Source organism: Lonchura striata, chromosome 10 (assembly GCF_046129695.1).
Source record: "Lonchura striata isolate bLonStr1 chromosome 10, bLonStr1.mat, whole genome shotgun sequence".
Classification (NCBI taxonomy): Eukaryota; Metazoa; Chordata; class Aves; order Passeriformes; family Estrildidae; genus Lonchura; species Lonchura striata.
In genome coordinates, this window is record NC_134612.1 from 16,550,772 (window position 1) to 16,571,431 (window position 20,660).

General features: G+C 47.6%; 1 protein-coding gene across 1 annotated transcript; it reads right to left on the reverse strand.

The window, feature by feature from the left end:
• Nucleotides 1–218: 218 nt before the first annotated feature.
• Nucleotides 219–7,035, reverse strand: CLDN16 (claudin 16). Its single transcript, XM_021536804.2, has 5 exons — nucleotides 6,910–7,035; nucleotides 2,309–2,411; nucleotides 1,908–2,072; nucleotides 676–867; nucleotides 219–358 (listed from the first exon to the last, which is right to left on the reverse strand). The coding sequence occupies exons 1-5, from the start codon at nucleotides 7,021–7,023 to the stop codon at nucleotides 219–221; spliced, it is 714 nt and encodes a 237-aa protein (XP_021392479.2). The 5' UTR covers nucleotides 7,024–7,035.
• Between the last annotated feature and the right edge of the window lie 13,625 nt (nucleotides 7,036–20,660).

The following is a 20,660-nucleotide window of genomic DNA, read 5'->3' on the forward strand; positions in this document are numbered from 1 at the left end:
GTGCTTATGCAAGTGGTCTCAGTACTCAAGCGGATTCCAGAAAGCAGGATCTTCTCAGAATTTACTTTCTTGAAGGAAAAGTATTTCAAAGCTGTCATAATGCAAACAGCGTAGGATATCCTTGAAATTCAACTGCATCTGTATCACAACCACAAGAGCTTGAGTCTCTGTGCAATTACAAATCAAAGCAGAGCATTTCTGGAGCACTTACCTCCTCCTCACACCCTTGTGTCCACCGCATACATTTTGGAGGTGGCTGTTTGTGAGGATGGCAAATGCATGTTTGTCACGACGGTCGCAGCTGAGGAATAGCCTTTCCTCAAGGAGTAGGCAGAATGGAATCTTCCAGAACTGGTCTCTGTGGGGCACAGGGAGAGACATAAAAACTGCTAATGAGTGCTTGGTGACTTTCAGCTGCAGAGTTTCGTTATTCAGGGAAAGCAGGACTCCAAGATGTGACACAGTAACAACACATTGTATGTCATCCTTACACCTCAGCTCCCACATGAAAACCTTGACGTTAGAGCTGCCTAAGACTATTCCCATTTTACAGCTGAAAATACTGCCACTGGAGATGAGCAGCCATGCCAGAGGACTTTCCCCAGCCTGTGCACCTGTAGCACACCCTGAGCAAGGGCTCCATCCCTGGGCTGTGCTTCAGCCGTGCTTCCTCACCTCTGAAGAGATAGGTGCAGCAGGTGAGCAGGGACCCGGATAAGAAGCAGCCAAGTGACCCCGCCATGCCAAGCCAGCAGGACCAACCAAACTTGTACTGGATGCCCAGGAACACGTTGTGGAAGAGCAGAGAGGAGCGCTCTACATAGACATCCACGGCGTACCACACAGAGCCCGTGATGCCAGGGAGACCTGCAGGGCAGGAGAGAGGTGCCACACTCTGAACTCTAGGGGATCAGATATACACCTACAGCTGCTGCCTGCTGGGTCAGACCCCAGGGTGGGAAGACCTTCCTAGGGCAGCAGGTTTTTGCCCCCATCCATGCTGTCTTTGGTGGATTTTCCCTGGCTGATATCCTGTGCTGCCAGGCAGAGGCTGCACCTCGTGGCTTGGCACTCACACACACTTCCAGCACACTGGCAGCACTCAGGTTTCTGCAGCTGAAGGCAGGAAGCTCCTCCCCTCTCAGCTGCTTGTAAAGTTGTCTCCAGAATTCAATTTTCTGATTTGTTGTGATTTTCAGAACTTTGATGATGCTTTTCAGACAAACTGATAAGTGAATTGAAAGATGCTTAAAAGAGCCTCTCAACATTTTACATGTGCTCTCAGTGGCTGGGGTGAGTTATTAAATCCGCTTAGACTGAAGAAGAGGTAGCTACTTGATACTGGCATAAAGTCATATTATTTGGTACCTAGCTGGCTATTTATTTTCGTGTTTAAAATTCCTCCCACTGGCTGTAACAGCAAAGCACCTCAGCCAGTTGGGTATTTATCACCTGGAAGGGACAGACATGTTATTATTCTTTTATTAGAGATCAGCTGCAGAGATTTTGGGCTAAGTGACTTGCCCAAGGTCACACAATCTGTGGCAGAGCCAGGAACCAAACCAGGATGCCAGGACTTTCTAGTCTTTCAGCAATTGTCTAGAGACCTACAGCAAGGTCTGTTTGCTGTATCAATAACCTCAACTGCTCCATGGTGACACAGCAATCAATGGAAGTCAGTCAACTCAAAGCCAATTCACCTGGTCAAAACATGAACTGAAAGTTGAGATAAACTCAACTACACGCTGTTTGAGGCAGGTGGTGAACAGAAGAAGCTGCATTACACAAATAAATAAAATAAAGAGCTTTTCTCCTACAGAAAATCACCAGCCAAAATAAAAGGCTTTAAAAGCTTTCCCACTTTGCTAAAGAGTGTGCTACAGAATGGGGACACAGTGGGGAAATACCTGCAAGGAGCAACATAACCCCAGACACCAGGCAGATGCGCAGCTTGATGAGCGGCTCATCGGGAAGGAATTTCACACAGTCCAGTCCCAGGACCAGGAAGAGAAATCCAAACCCTGACAGGAGGTCTGCTGTTATCATCATGGCTCGGGTCAGCACCAGTTTCACTGCAGGACAAAAGCAGATCATTCCAGTGCACAAGGAATGGAAATGTGGGCAGGTAATGGGATCAGATACCAGAGGAACATTTTTTTCAGATGTTCAGCTTTTTTCAGCTTCCCTTAGGAGTAATACCTGACTGAGAAAAGAAACATGCCTCTAATTATCTGTCACTGAGTAGATACTCTTAGTCTGCACTCAAGTGTCCCCACCACCTGTAGAAACATCTCTGACTCTTACATACCAGAATGCTCGGCGTAGATGGAGTCGTACTCATCACAAGTTTGGATCCCATCAAAAACGTTTGTGACACATTCCCACCACAGGCCACGGCATTTTGTACTCACCTGTGGATTGAAAAGAGGAAAAAGACCATAGGTTAAAGTATCCACCAACGCAGCAGGTCTTAATCCTTCAAGAAATCCTGGTCCCGCTACAATGATGGCAAACCAGAGTGTTTAGCTTGAAGAGAAAAAGAAGAAGCATGGAGAAAAAGGACAATGTTTTCTACGTCCCTACTAATGTTTTTACATTACAGCAAAAAATTCAGGCTAGATATTAGGAAAAAAAACCCTTGCCTACTAGTAAGGATAAAAAATTTAAAGGAAATTTCTGGGAAGAGCTGGGGGTGGCTGACCAGAAAGATCTAAGAGCAGGTTTGCTCACTCATTGCCAAACTCCCGTCTAGGCTGAGCTGGGCAGGGCCATGGACCTGACAACCCTAGATTTTGCTGTCTGTGCTCCCCTTCCTTACACCATCCTCCTGACGGAGGAGGAGCAGCTCAGAGAATGGGAGGGGAGTGCAGAGGAGTCTGGATGTGAGCCCCTCTGCAGACAGCTGGGGATGACTGCCCCAGAGGACTCAGCTGTAAACACTGGCTGGAAGAGCAGAGGCAGCCGGTGCTGCTCCCTGGGGCTCCCAGTGCTGCCAGCCGTGGGACCACGCGTGCCCAAGCCACACTCATCACTGAGACATCCAGACCGGGGCACCCAGGCAGCAGCAGCGTGGTTCATCGTCTCCGCTGTCCTCCAGCCGTAGATACCATTCCCAGCCCAGCCTTCCATAAATCACTTTAATACGGGAGGCGTTTCCATTACCAATGCAAATATGGCAACAAGCACCTTTAAAATATTCCTGGAATTGCTCATACGAGGAGCAGGGTTAATGTAGGTGCAGCTTTGGACTCCAGCCCTCCCACTTCTGCCAGCAACACCCGCTGCAGTTAATGGAAAGAGAAACTCTTACAGCAGATGAGTTTCACACAGGGGAAGGGGACCAGGCTTGCTTGGATGATGCAACAAATTCGTTTTTCTTGCACTGTTTAAATCACAAAGCAGATAATAACACATCTCGGACACATAATAAAGTCTTATTCAGGATGTACTGAGGTCTGTAGCCAACTGTAATATTTTCTCCACCACACAATGTCTGAGCCAAGCTGTGCACCTCCTCTGTGATACTGCCTCAAAGGTGAGGAAATTGACTCACTACTTCAGACTGGCAGAAGAGATATTATTTATATTTGATTGAATATAATCTGCATGTTTTGTTTCATGAAAATGAGAAGTGCTTAACATTTCTGAGAATTTCATGGCATATTTAATGAAAAATATGATGAAAAATGAGAAGCAGTGATGGAAAAAAATTATTTCATTGATTCTGTGCTTTTCATGAAAACAGAGTCTAGTAAAATAATTTGCTGTGTTTACATTTAATGTATTTGCACCGTGGCCCTCTTAATGCAGTTGCAGGTCCCCTTCTGTCTTAACTCACCACTGTTCAGGCTGTGCTTGAAATTAGCATATTTTTATTAAATTACATTTTGTTACACTTGTGTTTATATAATTTTTCTTTCCTCCCAAACCACCACAGGCTTATTTATACTACTCTGCATTCAGCTAATAATGTCACTTACTTCCTCACTTGCTGATATTATTACTGTTTTTTAAATCTTACAGGCAGCATCTACATCTAAATTATTTATAAGGAGACTAACAGGATTCCAGGCTTTGTCACCCTCCAAGCAAAACAGAGGTCTTAAGCACAACAGTTATGGTCTAGCTTGTGAAATAACCCCTTCCCACACTAACAAAAACTTGTTTAGTGTTTTTCAGTTGTCACTACTCCTGCTACAGCCAGCACAGGCAAAGCAGGAGCCAGCCCATCTCCACAGAGCCAGTGTGCAGCCAGGGATAACTGTCCTATTACCTGGTGCAGGAGGGATAAGAACAAGTGTCACTGTGGGACATCTGGCTGCCCTGTGCTGCTGCTGAGCTATTCTGCTTTCTGCTGCCAGGGTCCAACACTTGCTCTCCTCTGCTTTGTGCACTGTTGAACCATGTGGTTGTTAATCTTCTCCCAAGCCACCCTTGAGCATCTTCCCCTGTGCTGACAGCTCAGACCCTCAGGCACACAGGAACTCACTGCTGGAAAGGGGACATGGGCCAGGGCATGGGCATCATGCGGGGACATGGATTTGCCCATCCCACGGCTGGACTCCTGCACCATGTTGGTAGCACTAACTCCCCATCACCTCTCTGTACCCATAGCAGATCTGGTCCAGCTTCCCAGGGCCCAGCTGAGGACTCCCTGAGCAGCCAAATGCCACAGCCATGCCCCTCATCCCCCACTCCCATTACAAAACACATTGCTGCGACCTGCTTTCCCTAACACAAGCATGCATGTAAAACATGAACTGCATAATGACTGTAATACATATAATGATACGCTATTCATAATGTATAATTAATATTAAAATTATTCTCATAGAGAAAAAAAGGAAAATGACAGAACAAGCACACGCTTCTCCTTCTGGGGAAAGCGGAGAAGACAAACACCTAAGCGATGTTAGTCACAGTTTACCGCACTCTGAGAAGGTGCCAGCAGACAATGATTACAAGCCCAGCTTGAGAGTAAAACAGGCAGCATTTACCAGTAGTGGTGGTGTTTATAATCCATCTGCAACAGGGAGGGACTGTCTACACAATACAACACTCGTTGAGAAGCAGATTATGGGCTTTTTCCACTACAAACTACCACAAAAATTGACCCAGCCCTTTCTTGATGCTTCACAGGGAGTCACTAACTTAAACAACTTTCTGTAACCTGTTGTTTCTCAAGGGAGGTGAGGGGCTGTGAAAGTTGAGTCAGGGCTCCTGCAGCCTCTCTGCAGGTGGCTGCTCCTGGCACTCCTCTGCCTCTTCTTCCTGGGATGCTCCTCTCCAGTGGGACCACAATGAGGGCTTCATCCTCCCCAGCTTCTGGGGCCAGGGTCAAAGCCAAGCAACCAGCCCAGATCCAGCAGCTGCTGAAGGATGGATTTCCTTCTCCTGGAGTCAAAGTTGCCTAACTTACTCTTTTTCCAGCTGAAAACAGGAGTTACCGCAGACTCTAGCCTTTCTGGCCGTGGACATTGCCCTGTTTAGAGAGGCAGTGAGTCATTAGGGTCATTAAGATCAGTGGTCAGGTATTAAGGCTGGGGGCGTTTTGCTCCATTATTTAGTATTCACACTCAGAGCCGGAATGTGAGAATAGTGGTTGCTAACGACCAAACTGGGTATTAATGGAGCACTTCGGACAGCCCATCGCAGGAAGACAAGGTTACACAGCCTCAGGGTAATGGACCAGCTCTTTATTAGACTCACTTTGCTCAGGAGCTGGGCTTCTCTCATCTGGTTTTCCCCACAATTGGACTCCCTTGGCTTTCTGAGTATACTGATACCTTCATCCGACTACTTCCTGAAAGGAATCTAAAATATCTCCCAAATGGAGTGTCACATCCCATCCAGCATCACTGGGTGCATTCTTTTTGTCCTGAAAAGAGGCTCACTGAGCAGACACGCTGACCACCAGGAACTGCACTGCACTGGATCATCATCTTGGCACTTATATCCACCTTTCAGCGTTTCTGACAGTCAGGTTGTCAGGATATCTTGTGGCATAGAGAAAAAAAGTTTTTCTTGTAATTTTATCCTTCTTCCCTTGGATAATTCACCCCTTCATATGCTGCAAAGAAATGCTGCATTGCAATCACTGAGGGCAGAGGAGCTCATGGTTTCATATGCTGGATAGCAGATGGAAAGTTTGCTCCTGATACATTCAGTCAAACTTTCTGTCCTGGAAGGTGTTTCACCTTCACTGCCTAAACAATCCAACTTGCCAGAGAGCAGATTCCTACACTGTGGACCTGCAGCTTAAATGTACAGAAATGAAAGGCTGTGCTGGGAAGAAAATTGCAAATTCACAGTATTAAGTGCTGGAGAAACAGTGATGATTTTGGGCCTGGAGGCTTTGGGGTACACCTTGCCTGTAAGCAGCAATCTGCTCCCTCGATTGCAGTTACCTTTTGCCAATACCTTTATCTAATATGAGAGGGCTACTGTCCACATGAGTTCCAGGAGATATTGAGTCTGCATGCTCCCCTTAAATTTCTGGTAGCCCTGTAGCTCAACGGCTGGTCAGAAAAAGACTTGAAGAGCACAGCTGTACATACTGGATGTCTCCACCAAAAGTCTGAACCATAGAACTAAAAACATCTTCAAAATATCCATACAGGTTGGGGGTACAGGATAACTCTTCTCAAGTTCATGCACATTTAAAACTAGAGCCTGTAGAGCTTTTCTGAACTTATTAAGTAAGAGTAAATTCTGGATTAAAAGGTCTGGCAAAGAGAATTTCACAAAATATCACTTTTATCTTGCTCTTGACACAGTAATTATTTTCATTCTCACCCAGCACAACAGGGAGAAAGAACATGAAAGTGGAATGGAGCAATGGCAGCAGGAGCAAACTCTCTCTAGGACACATTGGTTTTGGTGATCAGGCTCTCCTCACCCCTGTCTTACCTCCAGGGAGTCATCAGCATTCACCATCCAGCAGTCTGTCCAGGTAGATATTATCAAAAACAAAGCAGAGAAAAAGGCAAAAAAGAAGCCCATGTATTGGAGGAAAAACTTCATGCCAGCAGGTACTCAGCACATCCAGGGGAGTGCGAACAACAGCACCCAGCCTTGCTCCTGAAGCCAGGGCAGAGACAGAGTGCCAGTATCCCAGATGCCCAGCAGTGACCACGAGGAGCAGGACCTCCTCTCTGGTGCAGATGCCATCTGGCAGTGATGGCTGCAGGGCAGTGCTGACCTGCCAGGGGTCAGGAGGAGGGAGAGAGCACCCACGGGAGCCGCTGCAGCCAATCCGCCCTGCACCGCTACAACTCCTGTCATGCCTGACTGAAGAGAAATGGGGCTGTGCACAAGTGACACGCAGGGAGCTGCAGCCCTGCACTGGCAGGGGACACAGGTGTCATGGCAGGTTTTGTCAAAATAGGGATTAGAAAAAAGAATCAAAACTTGTTCTCCAGGGCAGAAGTCTTGAGCTTTGCTGAGGGACACAGAGAGGAGCTCTCATGTGCACACACACACATTTGTTCCCTGTTCAATGGTTTATGCCTTAGCAGGGAGCAATTGTTAAGTGTCTTGGTGTAGATCCCAGGCCCCTTGGTTGTTACCCTGTTGGTCTCTGGTGCAGTGATGGTCTAGTTCTATGCAGAAATGTCACCAGGGAGGAAAAGGGAAAGGCACTAGTCATGGGCCTTCAGAGCCAACATCCACCCCCATCCCAGATATTCTGAATTTAAGTCAAACCTCGATACCTCTCATACCCTAGGCCCCAATTTGTTCATGGCATGTGTACAACTCCCATGTGGAAATCTTGAAGTTTCCAGACTAGTGCCAGTCTGGTTGGAATTTCCCTGCTTGCTTACTCTGATTGCAAACTTCTGTTTTCCTGCCGGACTCTGCAGGTGAGCAGGGGTCACACAGGCTGCCGGGGCAGAAGGCTGGGGCCTCTGTAAGAAGCTGCTCAATGTCTCCTCCCATGAAGTGCTGAGAAAGCCATCAGGGCTCCAGAGCACCTTTCAGGAAAACCAAAGGGGAGTGACAAGAAATTCCTCCCACCGCAAAGGTACAAAGCACAGAAACCACCGCATCCTCAATGATCATTGTTTTTGGATATAAAGAGAAGCAGTAACAGGCTGAAGACCTGCCTTGAATGGGCAAATATCCAACACGGGGCAGAGGAGCAGACTTGCTCTGCGCTCAGCTTCGCTTCCAGCTGCTTGCCCGAGCTGGCGGTGTGTGTCTCTGAGCTGTCACCTCCAGATGGAGCCAAGCGGCACCTTTACAGCACTGCTCAGCTCTGCTGCTTCTGCGGGATTCCCCTTCAAATGCCGCAGCCATGAGAAGTTTATTCTTACAATAAATAGCCCGTATCATTCCAATCACAACCTCGTGAGGCGGTTTTGCTGACAGAGATCACAGCTTTTACCCTCGATGCCAGGCTCACCTCACTCCAGTCCTCAGAGATCACCCTGTGGAACAGGTCCTCAGCACACGCTTTGGGAGGCTTAAGGGGAGAACAAAAGTCCCAGGTCATAAAGCTAGGGCATGCAGGAGGCTCTACTGCTACAGCTTTCTGCTTTCTGTTTCCTAATTCCATTTGTAGAAGCTGACAAGTGAGGAACTTCTATTCTTCCATCTTTCCCAGATGCAGGTCTTGATGTGGTTATGTAGATATGATGCTTTCTGCTGAGTTTTTTGGTATCCAAATATCTGGATAAGTCAAAGAAACCTTCATGATCTTCACTTCATGGCTCTCTGTGACAAGGGTAGCTTTAAGTCTTCGACAGTTCCGATCCATGGGGACATGGCAGTGGCCACACAGGTCCCATAAAGGATCATAGCTTTCATTAGCACATACATGTATATAGATTGCACTTGTCTGAGACAGGTACAAAAACACACATCATCTTCCTATACTTGCCTTGTTCTGAGTTCATTAACCTCTATCTGCACCCATTTTTGAAAAGCATCCTAGTTAGTTGTTATTACTGGCAAGTAAACAGAAAAAGCGGTGTGGTTATCTAGAAAAAGCCTGAAAAATCTGAGAAAGCCTTCCCACAATCAGCATAAAGTCCTTAGCAGTGTCAAGACTAGAGGTTAACAGCAACAGAGCCTGGATTAACTAGGAAATGTGTTATAGCCATATGAAATGTATTATAGGCATTGCCTTCTCTTTCTATCCTGTCTGTCCAAAAACAAGCCACTTTCAGAGAGGATAAGCCCAATGGAAAGAAAGGGGACATTTTCTCTTATTTGGTGCATGGTGAAAGTGTCTCAATACAAGCATGACAGAGGTAGAAAGTGAAAATCTCCTGTGATAATAGCCAGAGAGGTGTTTCTAAGCTTTTGTGCTGGACACATCGTACTTTGTTCTTCCAGCCCAGCCCATGAAATGTCCACGGATGTCAGAGCAAGAGGCAAACTCCACTAAGGAGTGGAGGCAGCATGTGAGGCACCAGTGCTGCCTGTGCTTCACTCCACCTCTCCACAGCTGTTATTGTAATCCTGGTGATGTCTTGTCTATTTTCTGCATGCCCAGCAATGTGTTGCTGTCCCAGCTCCTTCCACCTCCCAGTGTTCACCTTCCCTGCAGGGCAGGGCAGGTGAGTGACCCTTCCTAGAGCAGGATTCCAGTGCTTCCCTGGCCATGAGTCACTGGGGGCAGGAAGTGGTTCCAGCCATTTGCATCTAGCTTGGGGCTCTGGAGCATCCTGGCCTGGACAGCAGAGCAGGTCAGGATCCTCCAGTTTTCCCTGGTGTAAGGCTGCTCCAAAGTGTGCAACACAATGAAGATGGTTCGTGGCTTTTCACCTGGTGGAGAGACCAATCCCATATCTGGTCCTTCTTTAGGTCTGTGTCTTCAAACACACCCATCGAATCTGCTGTAGCTACTAGAAAGAATGCAATACCCATTATTTGGTAGAAAATGGCAAGGTACATGTTTAATACTCTTTATTTAGAACAAGTCACATCTTCTTGAAGTAAAGTCTGTAGCAGTTCCTCATCATGGTCTGCTTTCCTAACTTGCATGACAGATGTCCCCTCAGCTCCAGAAAACAGCTTTCCCAAAATAAACTCCCAAGATGCCTTTGTATAGCCCAAAACCTGGCTGACATGACGCAGGGTATCTTTCCAGTGAATTTGTAGGCTGTACTGCATATGCTAACTGTGCTTTGACACTAACAAAACATTTGGGTATTCTAATATTTGATTGTCAGAGCTTGGCCTTGTCAGGCTCTTACTCAGTGTGGTATTGATGCAGTAAAACTTTGCTAATGTAAGAGTTTTATCACCTTGACTACACTCAGCCCCAGCTCAGGGATAAATGCACCACGGGTCGATTGCTTTTATTACTCATTAACACAAGGGGGTCTGTGCTCTCTGTTAAAGCCAAGCTATTTATGTTAGAGATAGAGGAACTACCACCAGTCTTGGGAGGTGGTTTGTCACCAGTCTACTGACAAAACCATTTTTGCAGCAACATCCCACTGAGGTTGCAGTCCCATGAGCATAGAAGTGTGGTGTTCTGCCTTTACTTCCCCTGTGTCTAATACATGGTGTAGCAGAGGGCCTGGAGCAAGAAGGAAGTGGTGATGCTGTGCGTTCATGCATGAAATACAGACCTCTCTGCAAACAGCAAGCAGCCCATGAGGTGACTGGTGTTCAGGGCCAAGGGCTTGTCCAGCAGGAAGGGCTCAGGAGTCAGAGGTGATGGAGAGCTTTGGAAGGGGTTTCCCCAAGAGCTCTTCTGCTCCATAGCCTTGTCTACCAACCTTTCCCACTCCTCCCTCCTGGTTGTACCGCCCCCATTTTCCTGCTTCACACATCACCATCCATGGCCTCAAGTATGCTCAGCTCCTTGGATGTGAGATGTGTACATAAATAAATTACAGAGTAGTGTGTAATGTACCCCTTCAACCATGCTCATACAGTCACAAAACCTTGGGATTTAGTTTGGCTTTGGCTCAGTAACCCCAAGGAAAATAGTAAGACTTCTGAGCAGCCTATGATTTTTCAAGCAGGCAATATATAAGATTAAAGGAAAATAGGAAAGCAAAGGCATGTTCTGGTAGATGAGAGGTTAAAGGATTGGTAAGTAAAAACCGTGTTTGTACATGTGTGTGTGTCTGTATATGATATACACAGGTATGATCCTTGCACACCCTGCTTTAAAACAGCTTTTTTAGTCACTACAAAGCAATAAATGCTAAAACAAACATTTCATTACAGTCTTTTCAGGTTCTCAAAGCACCATGTTCTCCTCAGTACAATAAATTTCGTTTTATGGCTGCCTATGAAATCCCACACCTGAGAAACACATAATCTCGATGATGTATTACTAACCCCATTTTAGAGCTGGGGAAAACGAGGCCCTGACTAAGTGCCTTTAGATGGAGAGCGAGGAGTCCCGCTGCAGTTTAGCGGCGGGGCAGGGCTCCCTGCCTGGGCGTGCTGCGATCCCTATCAGTGAAACCGCGTGTGACCGCTCTGCTTTCCGAGAGCCGCCAGGGAATACGCGCTGCCCGCCGCTGCACACCAGCTCCACGCAGGTGTGTCTTGGCAGAGGAGCTGGGCAGTGGATCGGACACACCTTTTCTCGGCATGTCACAAGTTCCAGTCCACAGCCCTCGTCCCCGGCACCCCGGGGGCTGTTGATGCCCTGCCACGTCCCTGCGGCGTCATCCTCATCCAAGCGCGTCTTCCCCAGCGCGAACTTCCCCGTACGCTGGTACCAGGGCGATTAAACGCGCTGTGCCACTGCTAGCAAGCGTGCAGGGAGGGAAGGGAGAGCATCGTGGGCATTCAGCACTCTGCAGAGCAGCAGAGACCAGCACAGGAGGAAGGTGCCGCGGTGGAAGGCTCTGTGTCGTGTCCCTGCTCCTCTGGGACACCTTAGCGCAGGGAGGGGCCGTAGGTGCGCCTGGCTCTGCAGGGCTCTCCTGGCTGGAATCCAGGACTCTGTGACTCACTTCACAAGAAACATCCGCTTCAGACATCCGTGCCTCTCGCTGATACTCACCAACCTGCTTATCAGAGTGACGAAAGACCCTCTAGAAGGCTCATCGAGAAAGGGATGAAAGTAACTAGGGGGTTAGAAATGCACCGTTTGGTAACAGGATGTTTGGTCTGCTATAAAAAGCCCAGGAGAACAAGAACTGTTGTCTCTGAGCCACAGAGAGAACAGTTGCTGCTGTGATTCACAGACCATGAACACAGGAGAGTTTTGAGATGTGGTTAGATGAGTGGGGGCCAGGTTTGTCTGCAGGATCTGCAAGGAGTTTCCCTGCAGAGTTCTGGGGCTGTGACTTCCTTAAAATCAGTGTCTGCCCACTTGCCTGGCAGTCTCTACCGACACACTCACTGTCCTGTCTCTCCTCCGCACTGGAGTCTCTCTGTGCACTAAGAAAAGAAAGCACAGCACGTCCTTTCCCTCTTTCTTTTACCTCCCCCTATTCTGCCCTGGTCCTGGTTCATGTAGGGCCCAGTTTCTGTTCTTTAGGAAGATGTGTAGTTCCTCACCCACGCTCTCCCAAAGGAGATCACCCCTCCCCTCTTTTCAGGCTTAAAGCTTCATTTGCACCTTCTTTGTCAACAGCACAGGGCGTGGGCTCACGGAGCGCTCCGAAACACCCATCGGCAAAGCCTCTGTGTACATCGGGCTTAAGGGAGAGTTTCACCAGCAGGGACACAGCTGTGAGAGAAACACCCCCAGCCTCTGACCTCCAGCCAGATAACTGGGGTTTTAAACTCCCTCCAGGCATTGAAATATGACCTTGGGTTTCCGATGTGCTCTCCCAGTCCTAGCGATAAAGGGTGTGTTGGAAAGTCCAGGGAAGAAACTCCTTCCCTCCTCCTCTGCCAACACACAGTTCTGCTTTCAGTGCAGATGAGTCTTGCACTTAGCCAAGGCTTTTCAAGAGTTTCATTTCCTTACAGGCATTAAAATAACCAGCCACATTTAAATACTCTCTAAGTGTTTAACTCTGCTCCCCACTGAAAAATCCAGCCATGCATCTCATGTCTTGGGCTACTGAGTGCTTCAGAAATACCCAGCTCTAATTTGGGTGTCTTAAAGCAGAATGACCACATTGAATGTCAATGCTTATAAATCCCATCCTTCTGCTCCTCTCTGTTTCCAGAGACAATTACTTGTTGGAAAATGGTTGTACAGGGCCACTGTACCTCTGAGGATGCTGACCAGTTGTTAACTTTTTCTGGCATGTCATGAGATTTCCTACAGCACAGTAAGCTGTGTATCTTGAATCGTTCCAGTGTCCAAGGACAGTTCAAATAGGTTTGGTGTTATTGATCCCCAGAGGAATTCCTAGCAAGATGTGAAAGGGACTAAATTCAGCAACCCGAAAAAGACATGAAACTTCATCTCCTAAGCTTTGCATTGCCCATAACAGTCTGATCTAGAAATCTGGCAAGAATTTATGGCGGAGCCTTTCTAGGAAGGACACTTTATCTCCCCAGCACTAATTATCTGATATGTAATAAGGGCTTAGGAAAAGGGCAGAAGTTGTGGTCTTGGCACAAAAAGGTGAGGCATAGCCATAACCTGAGATGAGAATCTTTGAGTAATTTCTAAAGTGCTGAGTACAGCTTGGACTTTTTCTTGGTGTGAAGGTTGCCCCCAAAACCAGCCTCACAGGTACTTGATGGCTCACTTGGTCAGTGGTTGGGCAATGTAAATGGTGGTAACTCGGACTTCACAGAGGTAACTGTGTCTTCAGGACTGTCTGAACAGCAGTTCCTGTGGGAGAGGACCTCAGATGTAGTCATTAGGCATCTTTTCTCCTCCCCATCTCTTTGTAATATCATTCCAATGCCTTCTTCCTCCCTTCATCTGATTTCAGCAAGAACAACCTAAGGTTATTCCAAAGAGGAAAATTTTTCAATGGTGATTCTGAAGGTGATCAGATTCTTACCAGTCACAGGAAGTTCATTTCATAACTAGGGTATCAAGTTCATAAATTAGCATGTGTACAATCCATCATTGAGTTCCTGGTGGACACTTAGTAAAATTTGGGTATAAAAGTGATTCTTGCTATAACTGGTCTTGGAGGATCATGACCAAGACCTTGGAAGCATCAGGAACATGATGAGAGCAAACAGGATGGATAGATGGCAAGCACTAGATCTTTACAGAGCCTGTCTCCTGGAAATGCACTTAGAAAACTCTTCCATGGATAGTACCAGGGATGATTTTTATCTTGTCAGGACCTTGGTGCACAGCTCTCATGGCTCATGGACTGAGCATGAAACTCACACACACATGGATCTGCCTCGCTCTCAGTCCAGCCTGGGTCTCACTTATTCTCCTTGTTTCCCCTCTCCTGCCCTGGGGCTGTGACACCAGGGACTGCTGTGCTGTGCTCCACGTGTTCCTCGTGGCACATGGGGGAGAAAGTGGCCACATTTCGGGCTGACCCTTCTGACAGGGCACACTTTCCATCTGCCACATCACTGCTGAACCTCTTGCCCAGATGCCTCACCACACCTGGCCCGAGATGACACCCTGATTAGTTTCAAGCCTTTTGAAAATTACATTTGTTGATGTGAATTTGTTGATTAGATGTAAAGCTACCCTCTATCTACAACATTTAACTCCCTGCTTTTCCCACCATTACCTCTCTAGTACTATGAAACTCATTGTTTCCAGGAATTTGATTGTGTCTGCTTTTGTTTTCTATCTGGCTTCTGGTACAGAATGTCCAGTGAAATAACAATACTAAAATAGAAAAATTGAAAACAAAATAAATCCTACCATACGGGTCAAATCTCTTGGCCTCCAAGGGTTGGTTTTTGTGCCATGGAATCTCTATCAGAGCTTCCAGTATTGCTTTGAGAAACAACACATGAGCAGCCAAGTTCAGGACCACCTTTATTCCTCAGCAACTCACTGCCTTGCACAGGCAAGCCCTGAGATCTGAGAGCTGTGGGTAATGACACACAAAGTACAGCTTTACACATGCCAAAACCACTTACTCACAGATGAGAAAGATTCCAGTGTTTTTGGGATATTCTGAGGCACAGTGTTGGGTCCTGTAGTCATTTGTTGGTTGCTAATTCAGAAGAGAAGAAAAAACAAAGGTAACAGGTGAAAACTGAGAAGCCAGGGAGGAGACATGATTCCTTTCAGATCCCTCACTATAGAGAGGTTTGGAGGAGAAGTCAGGAGTTCAGCCAGCCTCACACAACTTCAGTGTGTCACATATAAACACATTTTAGCTACAGCCAGATGAAATCCATCATGCGAAGAGTGGAATTAAACTACTCCCAAAACTGTAACCTTGTTACAACTGGTGGGAAAGTATAATGTTTGAATGACTTCTAGAAGAGGGTTGATTATTAGCTTGGTTTATCTCCAGCTTGGTTTATCTCTATTAGGAATTCCAGGTCATGTCTGCTGACCAAACATAGATAGGTTTATGCTTTTTCTGTCCCCAGTATTTGAGAATTAATAATTACTACAGCCTATTTTAAATCATATTTTCAGAATACATTCCCTGTGTGTAATCAGTATCAAATAAGTCCTGTCAGTCCCTCCAATGGATGTTGCCTCCATCGACCACAAATTTCAGTACCAAGGAGGAAATCTGAGTTTTGCTCCTGGAAATTATGGCTTCAATTCATCTGTGTAGGTAAAAGCTCTGGTTTTGGTGCTGTTCACTGCCCTCTGGTTTATGGGCAATGGGAGTAATTTGAAGAAAGTCTTCTCCAAGTTTTTTTGTAAAACTTTGTACTGGATGGCAGCCCTGCAGGAGTGAGCAGCAGATGAAGGGTTAAGCTTTCCTTGTGCTGTTGCTCTCTCCAGCCCTGAAAGCTGTGATCTTTGGCTGCTTTAGCTGCCACCATGGTCAAACACAGTCTGCTTCTCACTGCAGACAAGGCTGGACACAATCCTGACTAATCCCAGCGAAGATTTGCAGAGGTCTTAGATCCTCCTGACATCTGGGCAAAGACATCTGGGCGCTGCCTGCAAAACAGAGCTTGGAGCTAAGGTTCAGCAGGGGTGTTTCTGCTGGACAGATGGAGGAGTAAGTGGGAGAGAGAGAGAAGAAAAAGCAGCCTACAGATAAACAACGAAGTCTTTTTAAAGTTTTTATAGACAATGTAAACCTGAGCTAAGCACATGTGGTCGTACCAGCCTGCCCTTTTCCTCCAGGACCTTGGGGACTTCAAATGAAACAGCAAGTCACAGAGTTCAAAAGAAACAAGGTGTTGCACTTTTCCTGTGAAGTACAGAGTAAATCTGCAAAAATCCTTCCTGCAGAATGCTGCAAGTGCCAGAAGTTTAAAAAACCAAACAGCTGAATTTATGAAAGGAGAATCGAGTGAACAAAATTAAAGACAAAAGTACTGGCACCGCCTCAAGATTTATTCAGACATGGATCAGAGTGGGCTATAACACATTTTGGGGAAGGGTCACTGTTCTTGCATAATTTCCTGGCTCTACAACCAGCTGCCACCAGAAACATGGGCTGGAGTGCTGCTGTCTGGCCATTCCCACATCCCACAGGTTGTGAAGCTTGTGCCTTCACTCTGAGACCAGAGTAATGCAGCTGTGCCTGCTCTGCACACCTGCTGCTCTGTGCACCTGCCCATACTCATAATGACTTACAATCAGATGTTTACCCTTATACACGAGTTTCAGCTCAAGGATGAATTCAGGAGAGTCTGGGCAAGCTTTAGTGTATGCAAGGACAGAGAAGCACAGGTGAGCCTGTGCTTCCCAAACACAGGCAAGCACCGTGAGACCTTCCCCGAGAAATGTCTGAGAGAAGGAAACCAGGCTGCTCAACCTGCAAGTCCTGGCAAGTGTTAAAGCTTGTTTTTGCCAGAAAAGGAAACAGGTATCGTTTACTACCCACAGAGCTGAGATCTCTGCTGAGTACAGCTCTGACTCACACCCCCTAAGGGAGAACATGACCAAGGTGTTGAGCATTTGGCCGGTGCAGGCAGGGCTGTGGCACACAAGGGCAATCTCTCTGAACAATTAGAGGAGTCTCTCTACCTGCAGACAGAAATAACCCAGTTTGATTTCAGGGATTGTCTGTACACACGCCTCTTCTCACTTGGTCATGCTATTGTAAAGGACAAAAATTCAACTTGCATGTTTACTTTAAGAGCAGGACAATCACTAAACACTGTCACTAAGGGAGTACCTTTAGCCTAAAGAATACAGAGGAGATTGCAACATCTTGGATAAACTCAGGTCTTTCAGCCAAGATTAATGGTCTGAAGGAATGGCATTTCCCAAAATCAGGTATAAAAACTAGGTGAAAATAGAGTGAAAAGTCTGTGGGATTTCCAATGGAAAAAAACCCAAAAGAATCTCAGGAAGAGAAGGAAAGACAGCGATTATGAATAAAAAGAAGTTTTATTTTGCCCATTGAGACAGAGTCAAAAATCATCCAAGAAAAGAAATCAGATTTTCATGACTCAAATAAAGGAAGGAAGTTCAGAAGAGGAGCCTAGGTTCTCTCAGGGATACTGTAAAATCCTCTGCAAATTCCAGAGCACTGAGAACATTGATGACTGATGAAGGGGAAAAGTGGAGTTTCAGTGTTTATCTTGCTATGTAAATTCCTTGTGATGATTCCACAGAAATAGTTTCTGGGTTTTGAAATCTTTCATGAAACATGAATAGAAAGTATCAACCTTAAATTGTCCCTAGAAAGCAAAATACAAATTGGGTGTTCATGAGGCTGGCATTGTGCATGAGGGGACTGCGTAAACTCTGTGTACAGATTGTCAGGGATGTTCAGTGGTCAAAAAAGCACTGACAACTTGTGCTGCAGCCCATGAGGGCTGTAGAAGGTCTGAGAGCACATGGACATGTGTCCTGATTGCCTTTCAATGGCTTTGTTTGACCCAAGGCCACTCTGTCACCCAGTAGCACTGCCCAGTGCAGCACCATAAGGGACAGAGGAGCAATGGGATGGCTGCACAGCCCCTCAGGAGCACAGCATCCATCTCCAGGCAGGTGTAGGCTGCAATTCCACAGTAATCCTCACAGAATATTGCTGTCTCCAGTTTCAGTTCCATGTCCTTCTGGAAGGGGAAGACTCTGAGCACAAACGCTGTCCTACGTATGAGCAAGCAGTCAGACTCACACTGCAGACAGCTTTGGCACAAACCATCCCCAGAATGCCACCAGGATAAATTCTAAGATAAATCCTAAGCCAAATTTTCCCAAGGACACAGTGGCCATGAATTTCAGTCCATCCAAGAGCTAGCAGCATGGTCAGGGTGCAGCAACATGCATCACATGTTGGTTGCATGCATTTCCCCAAGATCAGTCTTGATGTGCCTCCCAGTGCCAGTGCAATCAGATCATTGGTACCCAGGACTCCTCCCTGTACTTTCCTAGAAGGTTCAGTATAAAGTCCAAGACCTTCCCATACAGAATGGTTCTGTTCCCCCTCCTGGCTGCTCAGAGCCTGCAGACAAAAGAATCTAAACCTTCTAAAAGTGTCTCGGTAACTTTTAACCCTGTCCAGAGCTGACCTTGCACCTTGCAGGAGTCAGTGAGGAGCTGCCCAATCTGTCCGGGTAGGGGCTGGCAGGAGGGCTGGGAAAGGGATGAGTTCAGTGCTCTGAAGCACCAGGAACACTGCACATTCCTTTGGAATGGACACTGTTGGACTGAAACAATTACGTAGATGCCAATGGTCAAATCCAGACACTCCTAACTCCGCTCTCCTCAGGTCCACATGAGTTTCTGCCCTGCCTCTTTACCAGGCAAGGAATGGTTCCTGCCAGGAATCAGCTCCAACAGCCAGCACCATGCTGGTTTCCCTGCTCCCTGTATCAGAGTTCTTCATGAATACACAGATAAACTAAGCTACTTTGTTATTTCTGCATTGCCAAAGAAAACTTTGTTGCTTTCTTCTTCTTCACTCCCAGAAGTATAAAACTGTGGTCCACAGAGACACAGGAAAACACCATTTATTCATGTGCAGAATCACAGTTCCTTAATCCTTCAAAAGTCAAAAAAAAAATATAAAAATAAAGACATAATTGGAAAAGTTTGCTACCAGGCAACTGGGGTGGATTTTATCACACCAGCATTGCTGCCTGGACACGGAGACCTGCAGCCACAAGTGTTTTCAGAGCAAACCAGCCTTGCTTTGTCTCTGGCCGGTGGAGCAAGATTGCAGTGGCTTTTCTCCCCTTTGACCCCCCTGACATTGCACAGGACAGGTCAGGTAATCACGAGTCTGTTTGTTTGTCCGTTTGCAAATCTCAGGAAGCAGCTCCAGCAAAATCTCCTAAGTCATCAGAATGCAGCAAAGCACGGTGTCAAAACAATGCAACCCCATCCCTACCTCCAGCAGGACCTTTATCGGGAATTATCACCTGTTTATCTCAGAGTTTGGGATTACAGCAGGTCCAGGCTGAAGGACCCCTCCATCCAGCCTGTGGTGAGGGCGGGCAGCACCACCCAGCCCACGCTGTGACCTCTGAAGGAGACATCATTTCCTCACTTTGCTTGCTATGAGTCCAGATGCGTCAATATTCAAATATTCGTGCAGGAGAAAGGGGAACTACAGTAACTGGGCAAACACACACCCAAGACAGAGGACACTCCTTCCTGGTCTGTAATCCCCTGGTTCAATAAGCCTTATTGAGCCGGCAAATCACTGAAGTGAAATTTCTCCCAGTAATGCAGAGGTGTACTGTCCTTATTAAAATGGTAGGTTCAAAAGTTTGGATTTGTTCGTGGATGATGAGTGTTTGCACAGCTGCCTCTCTGAAAGCCCTTCAAAATCAGAGCACTCATAATTCCCGTGGCTGCTCTACCTCCTGCTCTGTAGCTGGTTATCCCACGTGTGCTGCTTGTCCAGGAGGCAGGCAGCGAATCTGCCGGGGGAAATGCCCCCCTGCCTTGCCCGCGGCACGGAGCGGGGCTGGGGAAGGGGGTCACACAGAGCAGGGACAGGTGGAACCGGCACGGCCCTGTCCCCACTCCCCTGCCCGCTGTGCTGGCGCCGGGAGAGACGGAGAGCCAAGCTTGCAACGCCAGCCTGTGAAGGACAGCAGCGGGCTGCCAGTCCAAGGAAGGCGAGTGGGGCTCTCAGCTCGAGGAGGGGGCAACCAGGGCACCCTGTCGAGGTGCCAAAACACCCCGGGGTGCCAACGCAGCCCGCCCCGTGGGGGGACAGAAGGGATCATTGCTCCTTAGGGAGGGGCGGTGCGGGACGGCGAGGGAAGGAAGGAGGGAGGGAAGGAAAGAGGGAAGGAGGGAGGGAAAGAGGGAAGGAAGGAGGGAGGGAGGGAGGGAGGGAAAGAGGGAAGGAAGGAGGGAAGCAGGGAGGGAAGGAAGGAGGGAAGCAGGGAAGGAAGGAAGGAGGGAAGCAGGGAAGGAAGGAGGGAAGGAAGGAGGGAAGGAAGGAGGGGAGCAGGAAGGGAAGGAAGGAGGGAAGAAGGGTAGGAAGGAGGGAGAGAAGGAGGGAGGGAAGGAGGGGAGCAGGGAGGGAAGGAGGGAGGGAAGAAGGGTAGGAAGGAGGGAAGGAGGGGAGCAGGGAGGGAAGGAGGGTAGGAAGGAGGGAAGGAGGGAGGGAAGGAGGGTAGGAAGGAGAGCAGGGGTCGCTGCCGGGCGCGGCCGGGGCTGCGCGGCCCCCGCGGGGCGGGGCCGGGGCGCGGCCGGCAGGGGGCGCGCTCGGCGCGGGCTCAAGAGGCGCGCGGGG